Here is a 23614-nt window from a genome sequence, read left to right on the forward strand (position 1 = left end):
GAAATTAATTTTTCTTTGTTTTACTTGGTATTGAAGCAATAAGCAAACTAATTCACAAAATGATTTATCTTCACTCGTCTACCTGTACTGTAAAATCATAGCATGCAAAAAGTGTCGGCGATCTTGTTAATAATCAACTGGGAAAAAATAAAACTTCGATGCAATTCTGTAAATATCTTTAATGTTATTGTCTAATCAGAATTGGAATTTTATTTTTGTAATTTAGGTTGACATTTAATGTATATTTTTATTACTGAATATTATCAAGATAAAATGTAATTCTGACTGAAATATAATACTAAAAATACATATGAAATTGCATCCAAATTTTGTCCAATAAAATATTACTATAATATACAGAACATCTTTTACACATCCAGAAAAACATTTTTTTTTTCTTTTGGGGATCAGGGGGAACTGATTGTGTGACTCATAAAATACTTGCAGGAAAATACTTTCCATGCATGTTACATCATTTTCAGTAAATGTATTATAAATTTTGCTAGATATTTGTTTTTTTTATCATTTAAATTTTCTAAATCTTATCTATTAGTGTATATATGAGTTCTTTAGATTGTCTTAGGTTTGCTTCTACTATTTGACAGAGCTTTGTTTCTTTTTTCCATCCACTATGGAATTGCTTATATATTAGCATGAATCTTGTCAAGCATTAGTGGTAATGAAGTAGTTACATAAAAATAAATTTTCTTTCTTATATTTGAAAACATTTCAGTAAAAGTATTTATCATCTCAAATAAGATTATAAGTTTCAAAACTCATTTAAAAAAATGTTTATCCTCCAATTAATCTAAGTAGTCTACTCAAGAGTTATAAGCTTAAAGAATGATAGTTAATAAATACTTTTCATAAGAGACACATTCACTACAAGTGATCACATTGGAATTTGACGCCAAGATTATAATATTTCAACATTTCACAATACTGTTATGTACTAACCGGCGTGGTTTCTTTTAAGAATAAAGACAGCATTAAACAAGAAATTATAATGTTTTGTTAGACCACTACCTAATTCATGGTTTTAACCAATTTTTACATAATACGAAATTAAGTATTATTGATTGTTTTTTTTTTCTTAAATTGAAAATTTTAAATACATAAAGAGATTGGTTGAGACCATAAACAAGTGGTAGTTCAAGATTACTTAATAATTTCTAGTATTAAACTTTCACTTTTCTAAAGACATTGAAAATTTCCACAACCCTTTCTTTTTTATTAATTCATGGGGGAAAACAATAAAAAGATCACAATAAGCTATCCTGAAGCCAAAGGGAAGCTAAAGTACTGTGAGAAGACTCATGCCAAATACAAAGAGATTCCAATTGGCGAACTCCTACATTGGCCAAATAACTAATGAGCAACTTGATTAGTCTCTCCCTGAATAAGATAAAGAGATAGACCAGTTGCTTTTTGAGCAAATCCAGCACCTTCAACACCAAATCTGCATGTTGATGGTACGGAGGGCAAGAACCAGCATGAATAATATTCAGTGTCCAAATTATCCATTTCACGAAGGACTCTTCTAAATATCATATTTCTCCCAATATATTCCCAAGATTCTAAATGTCACTACCTTTTCAATGATGAATATACACTTTTCATGAGTCAAATATTAATTTTCAACAATGTGTAATGTATTAGAACCCCATTTTAATTAATATTTTAGAAATTTGAATTTATTTTCCAACAAATTGCCGATTATCATTGCTTGCTTGTCCCATACGACTTTGGTTTGGTATTGCTTCTCAAGTGAAAGTTTAAGGGTCCAGAACTTTTTACTTCAATTCTCTTTTCTCTTTCTTTAACAAGTAATTTATGAGAAATTGTATTTTTATTTTTTTTCTTCTATAACAGACAGAGAGGTACAAAATATAATAATTGATGAAGGAAAAAATGTTGTAAGAAAATATTTATAAATAATGGGTCAGTTTATAAACTTTAAAAAAGTAACTTAAAAAGTTTTCTTTTTTAAAAAATAATTTTTAAGAAACAGATCAGGTTTACTTCTTAAAAAACAGAAAATTATTATTTTAAAAAATAGTTTTGACAAACATATAAAATAGTAGAAAACTGATTTTTTTTGTTAAAGAAACATTTTTTTAAAATATACTTAAACAAACGGGCCTAACATAAATTAGTAATTTAACATTTCTAATAAGTGCATGTAAATGAATCTAATTAAAAATAAATAATGTCAATCAAACTTTACTGACATACCAACACTCATCTTTGCATTCATCTGCACACAATGATGTAAAATATATCCTTTTTAAAATAAAGTGTAAACTACACATCCCTAAACATAGATTGCAGCTAGACTTTCTTCAGCTCCCAACAACAACAATAATAACTCCTCTTTATTTATGTTTGCAAATATTATGTTTAAAAAAGCAATATTTTGTAATCATGAACTTGTACCTTTGAATGAGTTAGAACTCCAAGGTAAGGTAAATTTGAATCCCCTCTTGTTATACAGAAATATGATACATAAAGATATAATTTTTTTTCATATTTATTATTAATCTAATAAAATTAAGAACTTCCTTTTGTACCAAAAATGAGTAGTTATCTAGCATAACTGTGACATAATATATATGAAACAATTCAAATAGATACTTGAACCATTAAACCTCCTATAATTTACTCATGCCCTTCAGATAGGCCAACCAGAACTTATTAGAAGCAGTAATGCAAGCTAATTCCAAGCTGAATATCTTTATTCTAGCCGATTTTTTTTTTCCTTTAATTTGGTAAATGTTTATTCTAACACTTTTTTTTTACTGCAAATGTTTATTCTAAGACTTAAAAATACATAAACTTTTACTGTAATATATTTAGTTCTTCGGTTTTTGTAATGAGAAAAATCTTACAGATTAAACAATCCTTATATATTCGCCTAATTACATGTGTTTATACATAGAAAAAAAGCTTGAAAGAGAGATGGTCGATATCTGGTATGCAACAATACTTATATTGTAACTATATTAGCAAACAGTATGTGAAAATGATATGTAAAGTAACCTGTCTGTACGGTCCTTCTTATTGGCAGTGTTCCTGATTCCTGATCGATATGATCAGCTTGTGAGTCCATTAATTGAACTTTAGAATAATATATATGAAAGATGCAAGAGAACAAAATGCAAAAGAAGATAAAAGGAAAAAAAGAAAGAAAGAAAAAATATGCATGAGTTATGACCATTGACCACAATGTTTGCATATATTCGAACATTTGAGCGGGTCATGGACGGAGCTTCTGCTTGACTTGGCCATCAATTACTGTACTACTTTTTCTCTTATCCCTCTGACATATGTCGCACCTGGCTTGGCTATGGCATATGTTTCTTTCTTACTCAGATACGGGTTATGCCCCATAATTGATTTTCATCTATCGTTTATCTTTTGACTTATTTTCTTTTATGATTATTCCAATCTCTGAGTTAAAAAGAAAAACAACATTATTCTAATAATATTCTTTTCCCTCCCGTTTTGATAAGATATCTTAGATGAAGGTGGCTGGTAAAATCTCAAGAATGGGCAAGAAAAATCTATATGGACAAGTCCTAACTCTAAGGAACGTACACAAACATGATCCAATGAATTGGAGCTAGCTGTCACTTCCTAGTTGTTACTTTGCTAGACAAATCTATGTCTGTAGCATCCATGCAGTAAATAAGAAAATGTGGAACACTACAAGTGCATGATGCGATTAGTCATGCAAAAAATCTTCAAAGTAATTTCAATGGCTAGATGCATGTAAATATGTAATTAATGTTTTCATTATTGCATATATCAGTTCATTGAGTAAGATATCAGTGTTTCTCTCGAAACGGTATATTTTGTATTTTTTTTTTTGGCATTGTAAGATATCTGAAATTATTCCACTTTAAAATTAACACCAATATGGTCAAGTGTTGGAATAATATCCTGCTTCGAAACAGAGCCGTGTTCCCGCTGGCGCTACGTGACACACAGTTTTACTTTGAAAAGGCAAAGACAACAGGCAAAGTGGAGGGTCACTACGCAAAAAGGAGTGATAAACACAAAGAGAGGATCACTAGTCACTCACAAGTGGAGCGACGAAAGAAAAGGCAATACTATTCTTGCTTAAAATTTTATAGCATTTTTTATTATTTATTTTTCTTTTTAACATAATTTATTACGTACCTCATTTTATCTTATATTTTGTTTTATCTCTTTATCATTGAAAATTAAAAGAGTAAGAATATTAATAACATTATGTTTGAGTCATCGAATATAAATTATAGAGAGATATAAGTGATTCATACTTATGAAAATTTACACTTCACTTTTGTATAAATAAAAATCTTGATTTTTCAGTCCTTATGCCTATATACCTTATATCGCAATTTAATTCTCTTCGCCACTTCATTCATCTTATTACTTCTCACCCTTTCCCTGTAATCTTTGTCTTCCACATGGGTGTATATGCCTCAAGGGTATCACAGATGCATTACTTACATACAAATAAAGACTTTGAAGTGATGATGAGAGCACATGTGGTGCGAAAATAGAAAGAGAAGAGTATGAATGATTGTGAAAAAAGAGTGAAAAAATTGACCCTCAAACAGAAAAGTTTATAGGTGTTTCTTGAACTCTTTTCTATCTTATACTTTTAATTTACACAAAAGAACCTTTTTTATTTATTTTTTAAACTTACACAAATTTCTCTTATTTTATAAATACACCAAACTTAAAAACATTACCTCTGTGTTTTTATATGAAATCGCAAGCATATTTTTGACTCATCACATAAAAATCTTCTTAATTCTTAAACATTAAGTAAAACACTTTTTATAATTTATAAATACATTATTATTATATCCCTGTGATAATTGGTATTCAAGAGCACAAAATGAGTAGATGGAAATTAGTAATGTGCCTCCAATTTTATGATTTCTTGTGTGAGATTTTGTTAAATAACTGATTCCTTGTGAATTTTACACAGTGGAGACTTCATTTTGATGATTGATAGTATTTTTCTATTTAATTTTTCAGGTTTTAAGTAAGGAAGATTTGGAAGTGTATGATGAAGAGCTCGTTCAGCGTGCAAGATTTGCTAAGCGAGGCGACCCGCTCAGCACGAAAGAGAGCCTATTCAACGCGAAGAAAAACCCTAGAAAGCACGAAATCAGAGAGAGCCGCACTCGGCGCGCAACCAACTCGTCCAAGAAAGTTTTTGTCGCTTCTCGCTTAGTGCATCCAAGCTCGCTCAGCGCCTAGCCACTAACTCTCGCTCAACAAGACATTGCTTGCTGAGCGCACCTTCGTAAACTGAGAAACCCAAAAGTTTGTAAAGCTGGAAGATAAGAGGAAATGAAGCGACACATGCAGCGTGAAGAACGAAAAATAGAGCACAAAGGCTAAAGGAAGACAAGCAAGCTGCTTTCTTCCTATTTTTGCTTCACCATTCCATTTCTACCTTGTTTTTGCCATTGTATTTGAGCTCTCCATGCTAATGGAGGGCTAAATACTCCATTGTTGGAGAGTTTTCCACTGAGCACTCTTGATGTAAAAACGCTAACTATCTATTTAATATTATTGCTAGTGTCTTTGCTTCTATATGTGGTTATTTTCATATATGTGGCTTAATCATTCATTTATATGTTTTGTTAGGATTTAAGTGTTAGAAAATTCTATTAATCTTTAAAACTTGGTAGAGCAGCTAGGAATAGTGTAAAGTAATTTAGTATAGTTTGCATCTAATTTATCATGCGGCCCGCTTAGACTAAATTTGTTGAGGAATCAAGAATGAAACTAGGAGGGTTAGACTCTTTCATGTGAGGAATTGCAATTAGAGTAAATTTATAGGTGCAAGTAACATTTGGATAATATTAAATAGAGAAAAACTTTTATAATCATGTCGAGAGGATTCAGTAGAATTTCAACTTGGTATTTATTTCGTTCACTAAACTGAGCGTTTACTTTATGACATGAATGAATTGCCGAATTTTACATTACTCCAACTATAAATTGTTTACAAACTGAATATGTGTCATTGGAGTACAAGAAATTTTCTATGGATACGATACTCGATCTTACCGTTTTAATTACTACTTAAACGAATTGGTGCACTTATCAATGAACACCCTCCATGACAGTAAAAGTTTAAAATATTAAATACTTAAACAATGGAAATTAATTTTAAGGCAACATTACATTTATATAAGAGACTACATAATAAAGTAAATTATAGCATCACTCATTTTTATATATTAGTACAAATACAAATTGACTTTCACCTACCTATAAAATATCAATACATTCGGACAAAAATTATTGAAAAACATGAAATGGTTAACAATAGTGGTAACAAAATGATAAAATGACTACAAGGCACATCACTCATTTTTATATATACAAAGAACTAAATGAGGTCTAGGGTATGTTGATAGCAATAGCAAACTTACTCTTTTCAGCAGATTGACTCTATCTTGCAATCCATCCAATGCCTGCTCATTATCGTGTTCATCAATTTCATGAGAAGAGGAGTAAACAGATGATGCTCTGATGCCACCCTCCTCAATACCATCAAAAAGGGAAACTCTATTGTTACGATTGTCTCTAGAACAAAATCAAGTACAAGCAACCAAATGGTCACATGATAAACACAAACAGGATAAATTTCCTTTCTACATAGTTATAGACAGTTTAGAACAAAGGAGAGTCATGAGACATGAGACATCTCCATATTGCATAAAATATCAGGATTTACAAATGAAGTAAATTAAAAAAAAAAAGTGTCTCTCGCCCTATGAATAAAAACACCATGATATTTTCCAAATAGATTTTAATTTGGTTTACTATTAGGTTAAAAATTTTTACACTGTCATGATAGCTCACACTGCCTAAAGAGTTTGACTTATCTTTATAAACAGAGAGATAGTGTATAAATGTTTTATACTGTCATACTGATAGTGGATAAAAATTACGCTCTTCCAAGTATCATAAACAAAGACTGAATAAATAGTCGCTAAAAACTGATCAACCACTGCTTCACTATGTTATACACTTGTGATAAAACAGAAAACAAGCAATTGTTTAACTGCTAGAGTTTGACTGCTTCCAATGTACAGGAGTTTATTTAAAGTAACGTATGGAACAAGCTATCAAATGGTTAAACGAAAACAAAAAAACTACGGCATAATTCTCAAAGTATAGAATCATAAAGTGGCACACCTCACCAGTACAAAGATTGATATGAGGGAGAAATTTATAACTAAACAAGAAAACAAATGCTGGGTGAATTTTTATAGCATACAGCACATCATATTGCATATATTGACCACTAAGACCGAACTGAATAAGAGAGACAAAAACTACAACTAAAACTAGGAAGAGAGACTTAAGATAAACTATAGTAACTCTCCTTGTCAAGTTGCACGGTACAGAGCCACTGGCATATAAGGACCAAGAAAGCAGTTCACCAAAATCATTCCTGGTTTTAGACTAAAGAACAATGGGATCATAAAAATAATTTTACCCGTATCAAATGCAATATGGGACTTTCTAATGAATTCCCTCAGAAAAAGAGTCTTCCCATAATTTCTCTGCTAGGTGATTAGAGTCATTGTATTCACGACACACTTCCAGCACAAGACGTGCAAAATGCAAAACAGTTAAACAAATTAACAACAGATGTTATTTACAAAAGGTATATATTGTAGAAAATCACCACTGGTATTATTGGAGGGAGAAATGCTCTAGCAACACACTCACTCTTTCTAACACTCCCTACTATTAGCTGAGAATTGTTGCAAATTACAAAATTGTGTGGGTCTCACTTCTTATTTATCGGTCTTCACTCATGATTTTGTAGTTTATAATAAGTTTTAAGCAATAATAGAAAGTGTGTTAGAAACAATTTGTTAAAGAGTGTGTTGCTAGCACTCATTCTCTTGGAGCATATGAAGCAAGCTATCCAAAGAGGGGGGAGGCGAGAATGAGAAATTTATTCAGTTAATTCTATTTAGAAGAATCCGATTGCAATCTGGCATGCTCACACTCAACCTAACTTTGAAGTCACACCAATTGACCATTTGGTAGACTCAACTTGAGAGTTGAAACAAACTAAATAAGAAGACATTCTCCTTCAGACACCACTCCGCAATCCATTTCAGGAATGTACATGCCACTGATAACGCAATTTGTCAGATCAAAAACTATTCCAATTGGACGATGCAAGGATCAAACAAATATTGCCTAGCCTAGCAGAAACGAATTAAATAACGATCATCGCGATTTGACGAAGCTTCTTAGGAGAATAAATTTCAAAGTCTGATTCAAGCCAGTGATCTATACTAACCGTCTAGTATTCATGGCTCGCGAGATCGTCCAATCTCTGTTCTCAGGAACACAATTATAGCAACGGATAATTCAAATAGATGAACACGGAAAGTACAGAAGCCAATAAAGTGCAGAAAAAAAAAATCAGATCCGAAGGAATATCGGAAAGTTGTGAGCGCACCTGCGGAGGGAATCGGAACTTTGATTTTGCTACGAAACTAAGCAGAACGCTGAAGAAACGAGGAATTAAGGACAATAATATTATATAATTTAATATTCTTACGGCGGGATCGGATTCGCTGAGTGAGGAGAAACTGTCTCTGAGTTATGGTTATGGATTCGTGGAACGACGTCGCTTTAGTGTCCTCGGAGATGGAGAAGTTCCTGTGCGAGTTGTTGCTGGATTCCTCCCAGCCAATTTCTGAGCGCTTCAGAGCATTCTTCTCTCTCCGCAACCTCAAAGGCGCCTCCACTCGCAACGCTCTTATTCTCGGTTGGTCTCTCCCTCCCTTCACAACCCTAACCTAACTAAGCAGATTCGTATTCTTCAACTCATCATTTTAGGTTAGGTAATTTCTTTCTGCTGCTTCATTTGTTCCGTTAGTATGTTGAACTGTTGGCAGCCACAAGGGATTCGTCGAATTTGTTGGCGCACGAAGCTGCATTTGCGTTGGGTCATATGCAGGAATTGGAAGCCATCCCTGCTTTGGCCTCAGTTCTCAATGATCTTTCTTTGCATCACATTGTTCGCCATGAGGTAGCTTTTTACTATTATTCGCTTGCTGCATATGTATTAAAGCTAAGTTTTGATCCTCATTGGTGACATCAGAGGAAACATTTTGCCCGTGTAAAACGTCCTGGGGCCAAAAGTAACATTTTTCTCTCGTATAAAATGGTGACAACTATGAGGATTAAATTCAAATAAATAGTTTAACCAATTTTTATTTGCTTCTCTGCTCTTCCTTGTTGCTTTTACCACTTCTCTAGGTTAGAGATGATTGAGTTTGCTATAATTTCATAGGCAGCTGAGGCTCTGGGTGCTATTGGTTCAGATGGTAATGTTCCTCTCCTGAAAAATAGTTTGGATTCAGATCCGGCCGAGGAGGTTCGAGAAACATGTGAATTGGCTCTTGAACGAATTCAGAATTTAAAAGATGCTGGTAATACTGATGTGTTGCTGCGAATGATGTATCTACTTTTATGTCTGTTGATCCAGCTGCACCAGCGACCCCTGGTTCTTCTGTTGATAAACCAAGGTTTGTCAGGTTCATACTATAAGAAAGAACCTCTCTTGTTAGCTGAGTAAATATGTAGGTTGCTAACTTGTATTCATCGATATTAGACAAGTGCTTATTGATGAAGAAACAAGGGATGTATGAGCGCTATGCAGCTCTTTTTGCACTTCGTAATGACGGTGGAAATGATGCTGTTGCTGCTATTATTGATTCCTTGGGCTCAAAAAGTGCTCTACTGTGCCATGAGGTTCGATAAGCACACTCTTATTTCTGTAATTTTATCCACTATATTGTATGAATAGTCAAAATATATTATGCACTATACATGAAGAGATATCAGGTGTGGTAGAGCTGCATGGTGATATAGTATAGCCTTCTTTTATAGAAATATGTATTTGATATTTCATTTATACCTTTTCCACTTTTGACTAAAAAAAGAAAATATGTTGAGAAAGATAAAAAAAAAAACTAATGAATTTCAAAAACATTTCTTTGGCCAAAATATCAACTGTAGAACTATTCTTTCTATTTCTTGGAATGGAATAAACATGAAATTGTCATGATAAAAGTAGCTAGTTGTCCATGATAAAACCTTGATCGGTTACCAATGGTGTTGTTCATGCCATAATTATAAGGGGAGGGGGATAATTGATTATGGTTTTATCATAATGGGTTATGGTGTTAATAAAATAAAAAGAAGTATGCTGACGTACTATTAATTCCACCGATAGTTAAAACGGTAGATTAAAAAAAAAACATTTCATCTTCTTTCAGCTGAACCTCACATTTTTTTTTTTTACTTAAACTGTTTAACCTCTTTTTATCTCTCTTTCACTTTCACATTCCAACTTTCACACATAACGAGCAAGGGATAAGGGAGAAAAAATTAGATAGATTTTTTAAAAAATTAAATTTAAATAAAAAAGACAAAAAAAAATGAAAATTCACTTTTTAAAGTGATTTTTTTAATTTTTTTTTTCTTTCTGCACACAAATAAAACAGATAGGCTAAGTTAAACCGTGAAAGCCCGCTAGGTTGGCTAGTACGTAACTTTTTTTTATTTTTTGAGGAAAGCTACTACGTAACTTTGTACATTACTACATTTGAGACTCATCATCACCATGGGATCCCAAAAAAGAAAAGAAAAAAGAAAAGAAAAGAAAAGAAAAGAAAAGAAAAGGCTCCCATAATCTACAATGAGATATGACATTATTCAGTGAAAAGGAATGGCAACCGAGTGGATTGATAATTAGTATTCCCTCTTAAAACTTAAAAAACCAATAAGTTACATCCACTATAGTTCATTTACTTGTGTAGAAAGGGTACAAGCTTTTTTCCCCTTTAACTTGCACAATAGATCATATATTATGTTTCCTGAGAAATTAAAAAAACTATAGTTTTAATAAAATGTAGTGTAATGCATTAATAACATTACCATCTTTATAATTTGTTTTTATTTGTATTCTTTAATCAATATCACGATACACTTTACTTTTAGTTTAGTACTAAAATTATTATTTGGATGACCTAAGACAACGTGTCTTGTACACTTTTTTTGTTCTGGTTTGTCCAGAACACTATTGAGTATTGACCATATCCGAATTCAGAATAAAAAATACCAACAAATCAAATCAAACTCAAATAGTATTAAATAATTTAACTTTAAACTTCAACCCAACAACAACTTTATCAGGAAAAAGTCATATACTCAAATAAATAATATATAAATGAGACAGAGTTAGGAAAAAAACAAAAGATGTGAGAGTAAAAGGAGGGAAGAGTGGGAGCAACGGGTGAGTGAAAAGTGTGAGAAAATGTCTAACCCTCAAGACCAGAAACCATGGAAAGCGGAATACGCGAAGTCTGGGAGATCTTCATGCAGGACGTGCAAGAGCCCCATTGCCAGCGAAACGCTGCGTCTCGGGAAGATGGTTCAATCCACCAAATTCGATGGCCTCGTGCCCGTAATATTAAGCTGCCCCTTCTTCTCTTTTCTTCTTATTTTTTCCTTCAATATTCCTCACCTTCGTTCAATGTTGTAAATGTAGCTTTAGGTACGCTCTTGCATTTCCCACCTTTCTTCTGTTTTTTGCATGCAAAAATAACCCAACGTAGGTTTTTTTTTTTATACACCGTATGATAGTGGTATTTTAATCTGCATTCTTATTTTCAATCAGATGTGGAACCATGCTGCTTGCGTATTGAAGAAAGCCAATCAGATAAAATTGTAGGGAAATCTCTACTCGTTTGTCGTTTCGATAAATGTGTGTTTGTTTGATTTTCATGGTTTGACATTGACAAGGTTTTGTTGTGGTGTACTACTGTTTTCCTGTAGAGTTGAAGATGTTGAAAACTTAGAGTCACTTCGTTGGGAAGATCAGCAGAAGATCAGAAAATACATAGAGAGTGGCGGCGGTGGCGGCAGCAGCAGTGGCGGGGGCAGCGCGGCAAAGTCAGACTCCAAGACTGTCAAAGATACTAAATGTGGTATTGAAGTTTCACAAAATTCTCGTGCCACATGCAAGGATTGCGGTCAAAAAATTATCAAAGGAGAGGTTGGGTTGTAATGCTTCTCTCTATGTCATGTTCCAATGGCTAACTAACTTATTAGTGTGTGTTAATTGGAACGGATGGATTTTGTATTTTGGAAACGAGACCATGAGCAAAAACATGTTAATATTATCTAAAGATGGGGATTTTATGTTTTTGAACTTTAATTTATCTTGTTATTAACGTCAAGTTAACTTATGGAAAATAGCATATTTGGCTTTTAGTAATAGCTGGATGATGTTTCTGATTTAAGGGATGAAATTATGAGATGCATACTTTTTATTTTTACTTCCTACTTCTAGTTTGCCATGTTTGGATTTGATTTTAATACCCAACATGATTGCTTTGACAGCTAAAATGTTTGCTTCCAGTATTTTTTACCTAGGTGGTATGTTACTATTCCATTATGTGTTATATATTTGAACAAGCCCTGGTCCATGGTATTAGAATTTTTATGCTATCTCATTGGATTCTCGGTCTTGACTCTTGAGATTCTTGTTGTATGGTCAAAATGCTTTTCAGGTAGTTGGTTCATAACAAGGTACCATAGCCTCTATGATCAAGTAGTCTCTAGTTTAATCCTTGCTGTCATCGTTCTTCCAATAAAAAGTTGAACTTTCAACACAAGGTTGGTAAACCTGTGCACTAGGTTGTGTCAGGGAGTGAGTTAGAGTTGTAATGTAAAACTATTCATGTGTCTTTAACAGCTAAGCTTTTGGGATAGTTGGTTCATGGCTTAGAAGAACAGCAACAAAGTTCTTAATCCTTGGTAGAATGAAGAAGAGCATATTCTTTTATCCAATTCCTCTTCAATTTTGTAATGGTTATATGCCTATAGAAAATAAAAGCCTTCTGGCATCTTGTATGTAATTTGTCTTTAACAATTATGTAGGCGGGGCCATGGTGGAACATGCTAATCAGGGATCTAAGTCTCCTGAATTCTGGCCACTGCTTTTGGGTTTAACTGGGAATCTTGCATCTAGCCAATTTTCCTCCCCCTCCTTTGACCATGAAGTCCTTAAAAGGTTAAAATAAATAAATAAAATATTCTTGGAGTGTTCAAATTAAGCCACTAATGTCATAAATCATAATCATAATTTCATTTTGGGATTGCATGAAATCTGCACAAGTGATATTAGCAATAAGTTTATTCACACTTCTTAGACTTCATCTCAACCTTGTTAAGATTCTTAATATTGATTGCCATGCATTCTGAGACCACTAAGATCATTTTTATCCCAATGTACATTATTCAGAATTTCACCTAATCGTTCAAAAATCACAATCATATTGATCCATGCTCATATGTTACTGATGTCGGAATTGACTCCTTGCTGTCTGTTTCATATGTGATTTAGGTTCGTATATCTACTAAGCAAGGTGGTCAAGGTGCTAAAGGTTTGGCTTGGCACCATGCCAAGTGTCTCATCGATCTGTCACCATCAATTGAAGTGGATAAGTTATCTGGATGGAACAATCTCTCATCTTCTGATCAATCAGCTGTCATTGACTTCGCTAAAAAGGGTGATTGATATTTTTAAGAAAGTCTGGTTTTTATTGCCATAGTGGTTGGTTGAATCTCTTTATTTTCACTGTAGTTACTTGCTCACTGCATTTTTTTCAGGTGGTAGTGATACAAAAATTGAGACTGAGGAGGGTAAAGAATCCACACCACAACAAACTTCCAAAGGTGGCATAAAACGGGGGAAGGATGTTGATAGTGAGCGGAAATCAAAAGTTGCTAAGGCCAAGGGAGATGTGTCTGTGGGCAGCGCAATGTCAGTGAAATCAGGGGAAGCATGTGATCTGGAGAAGAAAATGGAGACCCAAAGCAAAGAACTCTGGGATTTGAAGGACGATCTCAAAAAGCACGTTACAACAACAGAGTTGCGTGAAATGTTGGAAGCCAGTGGTCAAGATTCAACAGGATCAGAACTTGATTTACGTGACCGCTGGTAATTTAATCTCATGGAGTTTTTATCCTGATGTTTAAGAAACGTTTGCATCATCCCAATATCTGCATTGTTAAACTTAATGTTTTTGATTCAATATGTTATAGTCCCTTTCTTAGTTTATAAGTTGTCAATGATTTTACTGACAATAGATTAGGTTTGTTTGTATGTTGAGTATCTCCTATTATGTATGACTTGAAGCTTTGATTTTGTGAGGGAAAAACTGTTTACTCACTAGCTTAGCTTTTATTACATTCAAACAACATATATATATACACAATGAGGGGAGAGACAGCTTGACAAGACAAGACACACTGCTGTCTTCTACAACAAGATAAACAGAGAAATCTACTCTAGAGATACATATAATTATAACCCATAATTATAACAGTATGCTCACTTGTATTGAGCTCTAATATAATTTGTTATGGAATCATAATTTATTGATCAAAAGGAAAATAAAAACACATAAATGCAAGCAAGTCTAGCACTTGTACTTTTCTAGATTCATTCTGGTTCCTAATTTCTTTGTGATGTATTTTGAAAAGATTATCCATTTAAATATTTTAATTCTCCTAACTGTGATAATTATTATTATGATTTTAGTGCTGATGGAATGATGTTTGGAGCACTTGATCTTTGCCCAATATGTTCTGGCTTTCTGCGTTACTCTGGAGGAATGTACCGGTGCCATGGATACATTTCCGAGTGGAGTAAATGTTCTTACTCTACCTGTGAACCAAAACGTATTGAAGGGAAGTGGAAAATCCCAAAAGAAACAAATAATCAGTACCTTAAAAAGGTGTGTAAGGAAAAAGTTGTCATAAAACAAAACCAATCAATTATGATTTATGGCTAAAGTTTTTGCTTACGGTTTACAGTGGTTCAAATCTCAAAAAGGGAAGAAACCAGTTAGGATATTGCCTCTTCCATCACCAAGGAAATCTGCTGAAAGTCAAATGATTGCTAGTCAGCATCAATCATCAAATAGTGGAAATTTACGAGATTTGAAAGTTGCTATCTGTGGATTACCTAATGACTCTATTGTATTACTTCTTTCCATTTTTCCTTTAACATTTATTTTTAGCACCCATTAATAAAGTCTACCACCCCCTTTCCCTATAAACATTTTGAGAAATAGTCATGTTTTATTTGGATTTCTAGTATTTTGTACTCATCTTCTATGAGGTGATTTTACAGGCGGAATGGAAATGCAAAATTGATGGCATATGTGGGATGTTTCATGCAAAAGTAAATAAAGGTATCTGCTGCAGTTACCAATTTATGAAAATTAAAATTCCAAATTTTTTCTGTCTCGTGTACAATTTTTGTAATGTTTTACATGACTTGTTTATTTGTAGATACTAACTGCTTGGTGGTTGGTGGATCACTCAATTATGAAGCTGAGATGCGGAAGGCAAGGTATGATGCACTCAAATTGTCAATCTCAACTTTATTTGATTAATTTTAATATGACTGACCTGGAAGAGTGATCTATAGGAGGATGAAAATACCAATAGTCAGAGAGGACTATTTGATTGACTGCTTAGCAAGAAAGAAAAGGCTTCCATTTGATATGTACAAGGTTGAAATGATTGGTGAGGCTTCTAGCATGGTCACCATTAAAGTGAAGGGACATAGTGCTGTTCACGAGGCTTCTGGCCTACAGGATTCCGGCCACATACTTGAGGAAGGGAAAAGCATATATAACACAACTTTGAATATGTCTGATTTGTCTACTGGTATTAACAGGTGAGTTCATTGTGTTTTAACCTCCTTTTCTTGTTATATACTCAAAAACTTATTTTTTTTAATTGTGATTTGTTTTTATTTACTTGGTGAATTCTCTCACATCACTTCCTTTCTTAAGATTCTTGGTTTACTGTCTTAACATTTTCTTCCCATGTAAAGCTACTACATTCTCCAGATAATCCAAGAAGATAAGGGGTCAGATTGCTATGTGTTTCGTAAATGGGGCCGAGTTGGAAATGACAAGATTGGAGGAACAAAGCTGGAGGAAATGTCAAAATCTGATGCAGTATGTGAATTCAAACGATTATTCTATGAGAAGACTGGAAACCCTTGGGACGCATGGGAACAAAAGACTATCCAGAAGCAACCTGGAAGATTTTTCCCATTGGATATTGTACTTTTTTATTTTATTTTTAAAATTATTTGTTTGATGTAAATATGTTATCATCTTCATCCATCAAGTGGATATTCAACTAATGGTTGTTACTCTGGACTTGTAGGACTATGGAGTTAACAAACAGGTCTCAAAAAAGGAAAAAAATGATGTCGACAGCAAACTACCTCCTCCATTAATAGAATTGATGAAGATGCTCTTTAATGTGGAAACATACAGGTTATAGTCAAATACCTCTTCATTTTATTAGAATATGTTTTGTGCAATACTGAGTCTTTAGTTTTATAGAGCTGCCATGATGGAATTTGAGATCAATATGTCTGAAATGCCACTTGGGAAATTGAGCAAAAGCAACATCCAAAAGGGTATGTTAACACATTATTTTAAAACTTTTTATGAGCTATAGTAGTTCCCTATACCCTTTGATTGATTGCATCAAGCAATCTCATAGCGTTTATTAAAGTAATAATAAATGGTTGATATTATGTTGGTATGCTTCCTCTTCCCAGGGTTTGAAGCATTGACAGAGATACAAAATCTGTTAAAAATTAGCAATCCCGATCCATCAGTCAAGGAAAGCTTACTTATTAATGCCAGCAATCGGTTCTTCACCATGATCCCTTCTGTTCATCCACATATTATTAGGGATGAGGATGACTTTAAGTCCAAGGTAGTACCATCTTTCATTCAAATTCAATTTGGGGTTTGGTAATGAAACATGAAGTCAGATTGATTCTTTTATTTTGTGTTAGTTCTCTACTTGCAACAATGACTCGTGGAAGTTAATCATTTTTGGCACTCCATAAAACTCAAATATTGAAATAATTATTTGAATTTTGAATATAGTTAATGAAGAATTTATACTGCACCATCAAATGATTTTTTAGGTTTGTTGTCTTGCAATTTGACCTTGTGTTTTTAATCTCTAAAGGTTAGTTAGGAGTTAGGACCTATTCAAACAGGACGTGAAATTTTTAGTTTGTTTCAATAATGTTCAAGGAATGTCAAATATATGAATGATATAAAAGTTATCTAATTCTATCAGGACTGTTCCTGATGACCTATGCTCCTGAGGATTGGCTCATTTGATTCCCTTTTATTTATTATAATTAGAATAGTATGGCCTTTCTTTTGATTTAGGTGAAAATGTTAGAAGCCCTTCAAGACATTGAAATTGCCTCAAGATTAGTTGGATTTGATGCCAACAATGATGATTCCATTGATGATAATTATAAGAAGCTTCACTGTGATATATCTCCACTTCCTCATGATAGTGAAGAGTTTTGTTTAATTGAGAAGTTTCTCCATAATACTCATGCCCCCACACATACGGTATGATTATATTTGGTATAGAAGTGGGTGTTTGTGTGTTAATGTCTGGCGTGAGTTTTTTCATTTCTCACAATGTACATGTTTCCACTATCTTTGTAATCCATTTATGCAGGACTGGAGTCTTGAGCTAGAAGAAGTTTTTTCACTTGAAAGGGAAGGTGAATTTGATAAGTTTGCTCCTTACAGGGATAAACTTGGAAACAGAATGCTCCTATGGCATGGTAGGTTGTAGATATGTGATGCTTGCTACTAGTTACTTGTATGTTTGCTGTTGTGAAATATTCTCCTATGACGCAATGAAAGAGTTGGAAAATTTAAAGAAAAGAATCTAAACAAATCTGTTGTATCTGATTACTCCATAGAAATGCCATGATAATAATAGACCAGTGACCAGAGGAGTTCCAACTTCCAAAGGCTGAAACTTTTAGGTCAAAAATTCTTTCATCTCTCCAACGAAATACAATCACATGGATGGCTATTTTGTATTAATGTGCAAACTGCAGCCGTAGATGCAAATATGTACAAAATTGAATTAGACACCTATGACAAAAATGTTCTCTATTTTAGGTTCTAGGTTGACAAACTTTGTGGGCATTCTTAGCCAAGGACTCAGAATTGCACCTCCTGAAGCCCCCGCGACTGGCTATATGGTTCTATCTATTACTCCCCTCTCATGCCTCCTTTTTTTTTGCTTATATTTTTGGATACTAATACCTAATTAACTTTCCACAACAGAACTAAAGTCTGAATATTTTGCTTTGCAGTTTGGCAAAGGGGTTTACTTTGCTGACCTGGTCAGCAAAAGTGCTCAGTATTGCTTCACTGATAAGAAAAATCCTGTTGGTCTAATGCTTTTGAGTGAAGTTGCACTTGGAAATGTCTATGAGCTCAAGAAAGCGAAGGTCAGTCTGTTTTAATCCAATTTGTGCATGTAGCTTTTACTTCAGAGAACTAAAATCATTTTTAAAGAAAATCAAGAAAGTGTGAAAAAATTATTATTTCCTCCAAATAAGTTAATCCAAACAATCACATGTGGTTGATTATTTGTAAGTGCATACACATTCAAAATGAGCCACAATGCTGCATTCAATAGTGAATTTCTGTCAAATGGATTTGCAATAATTTTTGGTATCATACTGATTGTTTGTCCTCTGAGAAACAGTATATGGATAAACCTCCTGAAGGAAAGCACTCTACTAAAGGACTGGGCAAGAAAATGCCTCAGGAATCAGAATATGTAAAGTGGAGGGGCAATGTCACTGTTCCTTGTGGCAAACCAGTTCCATCAAATGTCAAGAGTTCTGAGCTCATGTACAATGAGTATATTGTTTATAATACTGCTCAAGTAAGTTTCAAGTCTGGTGTCTTTTTGCCATATCATGCCAATGAAGCAAGCTAGGATTCTTGTTGTTTAAATTGTAATAAAATTTAGTGGGAAATTTCTACTGTCATTGTCATTATTGGTTTGCAGTTTTGATATGTTTCTGCAGATTAATTGGGATTTTTTTATATTGAAGTTTCTTGCAGTTGAATTATAGCTATGTTGAATGACAAACTTTTATTTGATTATGATAGAAATTATTAGAGTATGCTGTCAGTCAACTGTGAAAACAGTTCTGTAAACTAATTGTAAGGGCTGTTAGCTTTTGCTAACAACACCTATCTTAGAGTTGGTTAGAATCAGTTAGAGTTGGTTAAGTTCTGTTATTTAGTTACAATTCTGTTTAGTTAGTTACGATCTGTTACAATAACAGAACAGAGGTCTATATATACCTCTTTTGTAACCTTCTGTAATTAACTTTGATAATCAATAAAATCAGCCTTTCTGTTCAACAAGTTTTCTCTTCCTTCTTCTCTCAGTTTATTCAACAGAAATAATGTGCAACAGAGATAAGGAAAGAAGAATGAACACACAGATTTAATGTGGAAAACCCTTGACGGGAAAAAAAACCACAAGAAAAGGAGAAACAAGTCACTATATTTGAAAATTGATATAATAGAGATATGAAGAGAGCGGTTGCTACAACACTATTAGTTGCATATAAAACCCTAGACCAGAAGCATGAAGCATAAAGCATACTGCAAGGCTGTTCCTGCCAACCCAAAAGGGATTAGTGGGCTTTGGTCTTGCCTATGAACCTAAGACCTCCTCAACCACCACAGACCCCAAAAAAATCTAAAATATTTCTTCACCAAATTAATTGCACTACAAGCCAGGCCAAGAATTTGGGTCACCAGATTTAACAGATTATGTGTAAAAATTTTATTGTTGGAAACACTTAAGTTTCAGAGATAAATGACAAAAGCTAAGGAATCTTATCCCTATGGTAGAAAGTACACAAACTGTTAGCAAGTAAGGTGCTTGGATTTGTATCTGATTAACATGAGTAGTTGGTTGTTCTTTGTTTTTCCATTGCCTTTTGTTAAAACTTGATTCATGACATACTTTAGTTTGTATCTGATTAACCTGAGTAGTTGGATTTGTCATAGATAAAGCCCAATATGTTGTATTTTCTTATCTTTTGTAAATTCATGCATATAATTGAATGTGGACTTTTGTGCAGGTTAAGATGCAATTCTTGTTGAAGGTGAGGTTTCATCACAAGAGATGAGGACTGGTGAGAAGTTTGCTGTTCTGGGGTATCATCTATACTAAGCTGTTTTTTGACCATGACTTGTACGTAGTCCATCTGGGACATCTGGGATTTTCTAGAATTGTCTTTGGTAAGGTCTCATTTTGAGTTGATAGGAGATCTTTCTACGTTTTTTTTTAGGACATGTAAGTCCAGGAATCTATCTAGTTGAAACTCGCCACTTAGAACAGAAATATCCCATGCAATTTGTGATCTGGTTATCTGTATAGAACTATTATTTTAATCTCAAACTTTTTATTGAGCTCTTCCATTTTTAGTATGTGTTGCATCAGTATAGGTTCTTTTAATCATCAAGTTTTTTTTTTTATCTTACTAGTCTAGTAAATTTTCAGATAGGTATGCATAAATAGCAGAAGAGCTATTTTCCTTCCTCTGTGAAGGAGTGTACCCAGAAGTTTTGTTTATAGGCTTTGTTATGAGGTTACTTTTTGTTTTCTTTAACCATATTCAGAAATAAGAACCGATTGCAGAGAAAGAGCTAGATTGGTGGTACCTGGTAAGGCTAAAAAGGTAAGGCTGCGTGTACAATGACCCTTCTAGGCACTGGTGTACATTAATTAGTTTGTATAAATAAAAGCTACCCTAGTTATGTGGCTGTGGGGAGTGTTGTTACACACAATATTATGTGGTCTGCATGTGTGTCGTGAAAAAGTGATGGTGGTGAGAACTTAAAACTCAGGCGGCTCTAAGTAAGACCCATGCATCATGACATGGGACTCTTCATGATATAAACAGCCATTTTTCATTGTCAAGTATGACGAACTGGTGTCTCCTTTTATATATTTTGTTTGTGCTTGTTATGCAATGTATGAGCCACCTCTATATATTGTGTTTACTGATTTGTGATTTGTGTCTTATCTTGCGTCACTGATTAGTTCCTTTATCGTTTGTTTTGGTGTTTTATGACGGCTTTTCTTCTGAATCTGGTCCAAGTATTTGGACTTTACAAATTCATGGTGGCAGGTTTGAAAATTGTAACTTTATGTATGATATTAAACCATTTAGAGTCCAGTCTTTTGAGCGTGGCAAAATCAAGAAAGTGGTGCAAGTGATGATGTGCAATTTCAAAGTGTTTGCCGAAGAATACAGATTTGATTTTAGATTCTGATAATGACCTTGTGATATCTTATGTTAGATGAATCGTTGAGTATATCCTCTTTCCTCTGACCGAATAGACAAAACTGCATGAGATTTGAATTTAATGATACACCCATCAACCAAAAAAGAATAATAAGAAATTAACAACAGTCTCTTTTCAAGTTTAAAACATGCGTCACGTAGAAGACAAAATCCACCTGTTATAATTTTTTTTCAATAAAAAAAATCAATTTCATTTCGAAAAAATAATTTAAATTCTTCTTAAAGGTTTAAACTTCCCTGGTTCAAACAAATTAGTCTTTGACTTTAAGTTAAAGTATAAACTTCATGTAAAAAGAAAAAAGAAAAGAAAAAACTAATACTAGTATATATGGAAAAACTGTCAAGAAATAACAACTCTGATCATGATTTAACAATTGTGCGAAAGCTTCCTTTTTTACAGTCGTATATCTTTTGCACTTTGCAGACCGGGGTTTCACGTTTCATTTGTTCTGAGCTTCTGTAAAACGCTGTTCTTATTATAAAGAATACGAAAATGCGATAATAGTTTTGATCTTTCGGTGAAGATAATAGTCATAATACTAGTATTTTTTGTTATAATACCAGCGTTTTTTTTTCAATTTTCTCACCATTTTTATCTACTCCTTTAACAATTCAGCAATACATGATTAATAACATGATAATATGGAAAAAAATACTTAAAGGATCTGCTAAAAGTATTTTAATAACAGAGGTTAAGAAATATATAATACACCTAAAAAAATACTTTAAATTACTTAAAAAATATTTAATAATTTTTAACATGTTAAATACTCATTTTAGTTCCTAGAAGTGTGAGGTTATAACTGATTGGTCTATGAAAAGTGAAAATTTTGAATTTAATCTTTAAATGTACAAAAAATATGACATATTAATCTTATGGTTAACTTTTCTTTGTTATACTTAACATGCATATTTACATGATATTCTAATGATAATGATGTAACAATTGATGGTTATTACTTGTTATATGTTATCTAGTGTCTAAAAGTTAACTTTTTAATTTAGTCTCTGAATTTAATAATATTATTTTAATTATTGAACGTAATCACTAATTGACATTTTAGTTCCTGAAAGTACTTTTGAATTTTGAATTATTAGCATAGTCATCACCGTATGTCCTTACTTTCATTTTATATCCCTCATATTTTTCACCTTCTTCTTTCACACTTTCTAATTCATCTTGACATTCACATCCATCATTTTCATGCAAAGTTCATTATTTATTCAACGGAAACATTAATTCTAATAGGAAGATAACATAAAAGCATCTTTAAAAACTATTTATTTTTTTTCTTAAAACACTATCTAACTTCTTTAAGAAGTTTCATTTTATTCAATTAAAATTTTTCAAATTACTTCTACAACATTCTCAATAATCATTACACTTAAAATTCTTTTGTTTATATTTTTTTGTGGTAGTAGTTCATGAAAACAACTTCCGTTGTTTATATCTTTTGATATGCTTAACCTTTTCACTTTGATCGTTGATCATGTGTCAATCGATTCCATGAATAAGATGTTATGCCTTCCACTTACATCTCCTTTATCCTTAAAATTTTCACTCTCTCCAGCACATGATCAAAAAAATGAAAAATGATGTGTTTGGCATGCCACCCGAGGAACATGTCCTCTAATACACAACCATTGAATAATGATGTGAAACGGAAAAGATTGAAAAAAAAAGGTAAAATATACTACACTTGTTCCATTAAAAGAGTATCTAAGGAAATAATTTTAAGACTTTTATTTTTCTTCCTTTTGTGATTCTCAAGTTTTGTTAACTGTCTTTTGGTGATTAATGTTATTTTATAAAATATATTAGTTTATTAATTAATCTAACATTCTACACATATTAATAACATATAAGATAATAACCTAATATGGTTAGAAGATATGGTTTGGAACCTTATAAAATTTTGTTATTAATGTCCTGCATTTAGTTACTAATTATTATTATGTAATCATTCATAAATTAATTTCATATTTATAATATAATTTAAATGATAAAATTGGTAAAAGAAAAGTGAAAAATATGAGGGATAAAAAATAGAAGTGAGGGAATATAATAATGTCTATGTTAATAATTCACACATAATATGAGACTTAATTAAAAATTTGAAAGTGCTTTGAGAGACCAAAATGACAAACATGGTTAAATTCAAGAACCAAAATGTCAATAAATAATTAAGTTCAGAGAATAAATTGAAAAATCTATTTTTAGACACGTGATAATTACATGCATGATACATAATAACCATCAACTGTCATGTTATTACCAGAAGC

General features: G+C 32.8%; 1 protein-coding gene and 1 pseudogene across 3 annotated transcripts; both read left to right on the forward strand.

Moving 5' to 3' along the window:
* The first annotated feature begins 7742 nt into the window (after positions 1 to 7742).
* Positions 7743 to 9616, forward strand: LOC114399033 (annotated as a pseudogene).
* Positions 9617 to 9650: 34 nt separating this feature from the next.
* LOC114399032 (poly [ADP-ribose] polymerase 1-like) lies at positions 9651 to 20447 on the forward strand. 3 transcript variants are annotated; one of them, XM_028361127.1, is made up of 20 exons: positions 9651 to 9804; positions 11735 to 11784; positions 11893 to 12112; positions 13466 to 13631; positions 13732 to 14062; positions 14666 to 14861; positions 14941 to 15105; positions 15260 to 15320; positions 15421 to 15481; positions 15560 to 15811; positions 15971 to 16205; positions 16312 to 16424; positions 16494 to 16570; positions 16715 to 16875; positions 17346 to 17537; positions 17650 to 17758; positions 18105 to 18187; positions 18302 to 18439; positions 18700 to 18882; positions 20102 to 20447. In XM_028361127.1, the coding sequence occupies exons 1-20, from the start codon at positions 9679 to 9681 to the stop codon at positions 20147 to 20149; spliced, it is 2967 nt and encodes a 988-aa protein (XP_028216928.1). In that variant the 5' UTR covers positions 9651 to 9678; the 3' UTR covers positions 20150 to 20447. The 3 variants fall into 3 exon arrangements, with proteins under 3 accessions (XP_028216928.1, XP_028216927.1, XP_028216929.1); XM_028361126.1 differs by lacking the exon at positions 9651 to 9804 and adding an exon at positions 11235 to 11521; XM_028361128.1 differs by lacking the exon at positions 9651 to 9804 and adding an exon at positions 11521 to 11611.
* Positions 20448 to 23614: the final 3167 nt, after the last annotated feature.

This window comes from Glycine soja, chromosome 19 (assembly GCF_004193775.1).
Source record: "Glycine soja cultivar W05 chromosome 19, ASM419377v2, whole genome shotgun sequence".
Taxonomy (NCBI): Eukaryota; Viridiplantae; Streptophyta; class Magnoliopsida; order Fabales; family Fabaceae; genus Glycine; species Glycine soja.

Bases quoted from the DNA above. Each gene is read 5' to 3' on its own strand.
- LOC114399032 (XM_028361126.1), top strand. From the start codon at position 11,372: ATGTCTAACCCTCAAGACCAGAAACCATGGAAAGCGGAATACGCGAAG. The intron at 11,522-11,734 runs GTAATATTAAGC...ATTTTCAATCAG, and splicing joins AATTCGATGGCCTCGTGCCC to ATGTGGAACCATGCTGCTTG. The intron at 14,862-14,940 runs GTGTGTAAGGAA...TACGGTTTACAG, and splicing joins ATAATCAGTACCTTAAAAAG to TGGTTCAAATCTCAAAAAGG.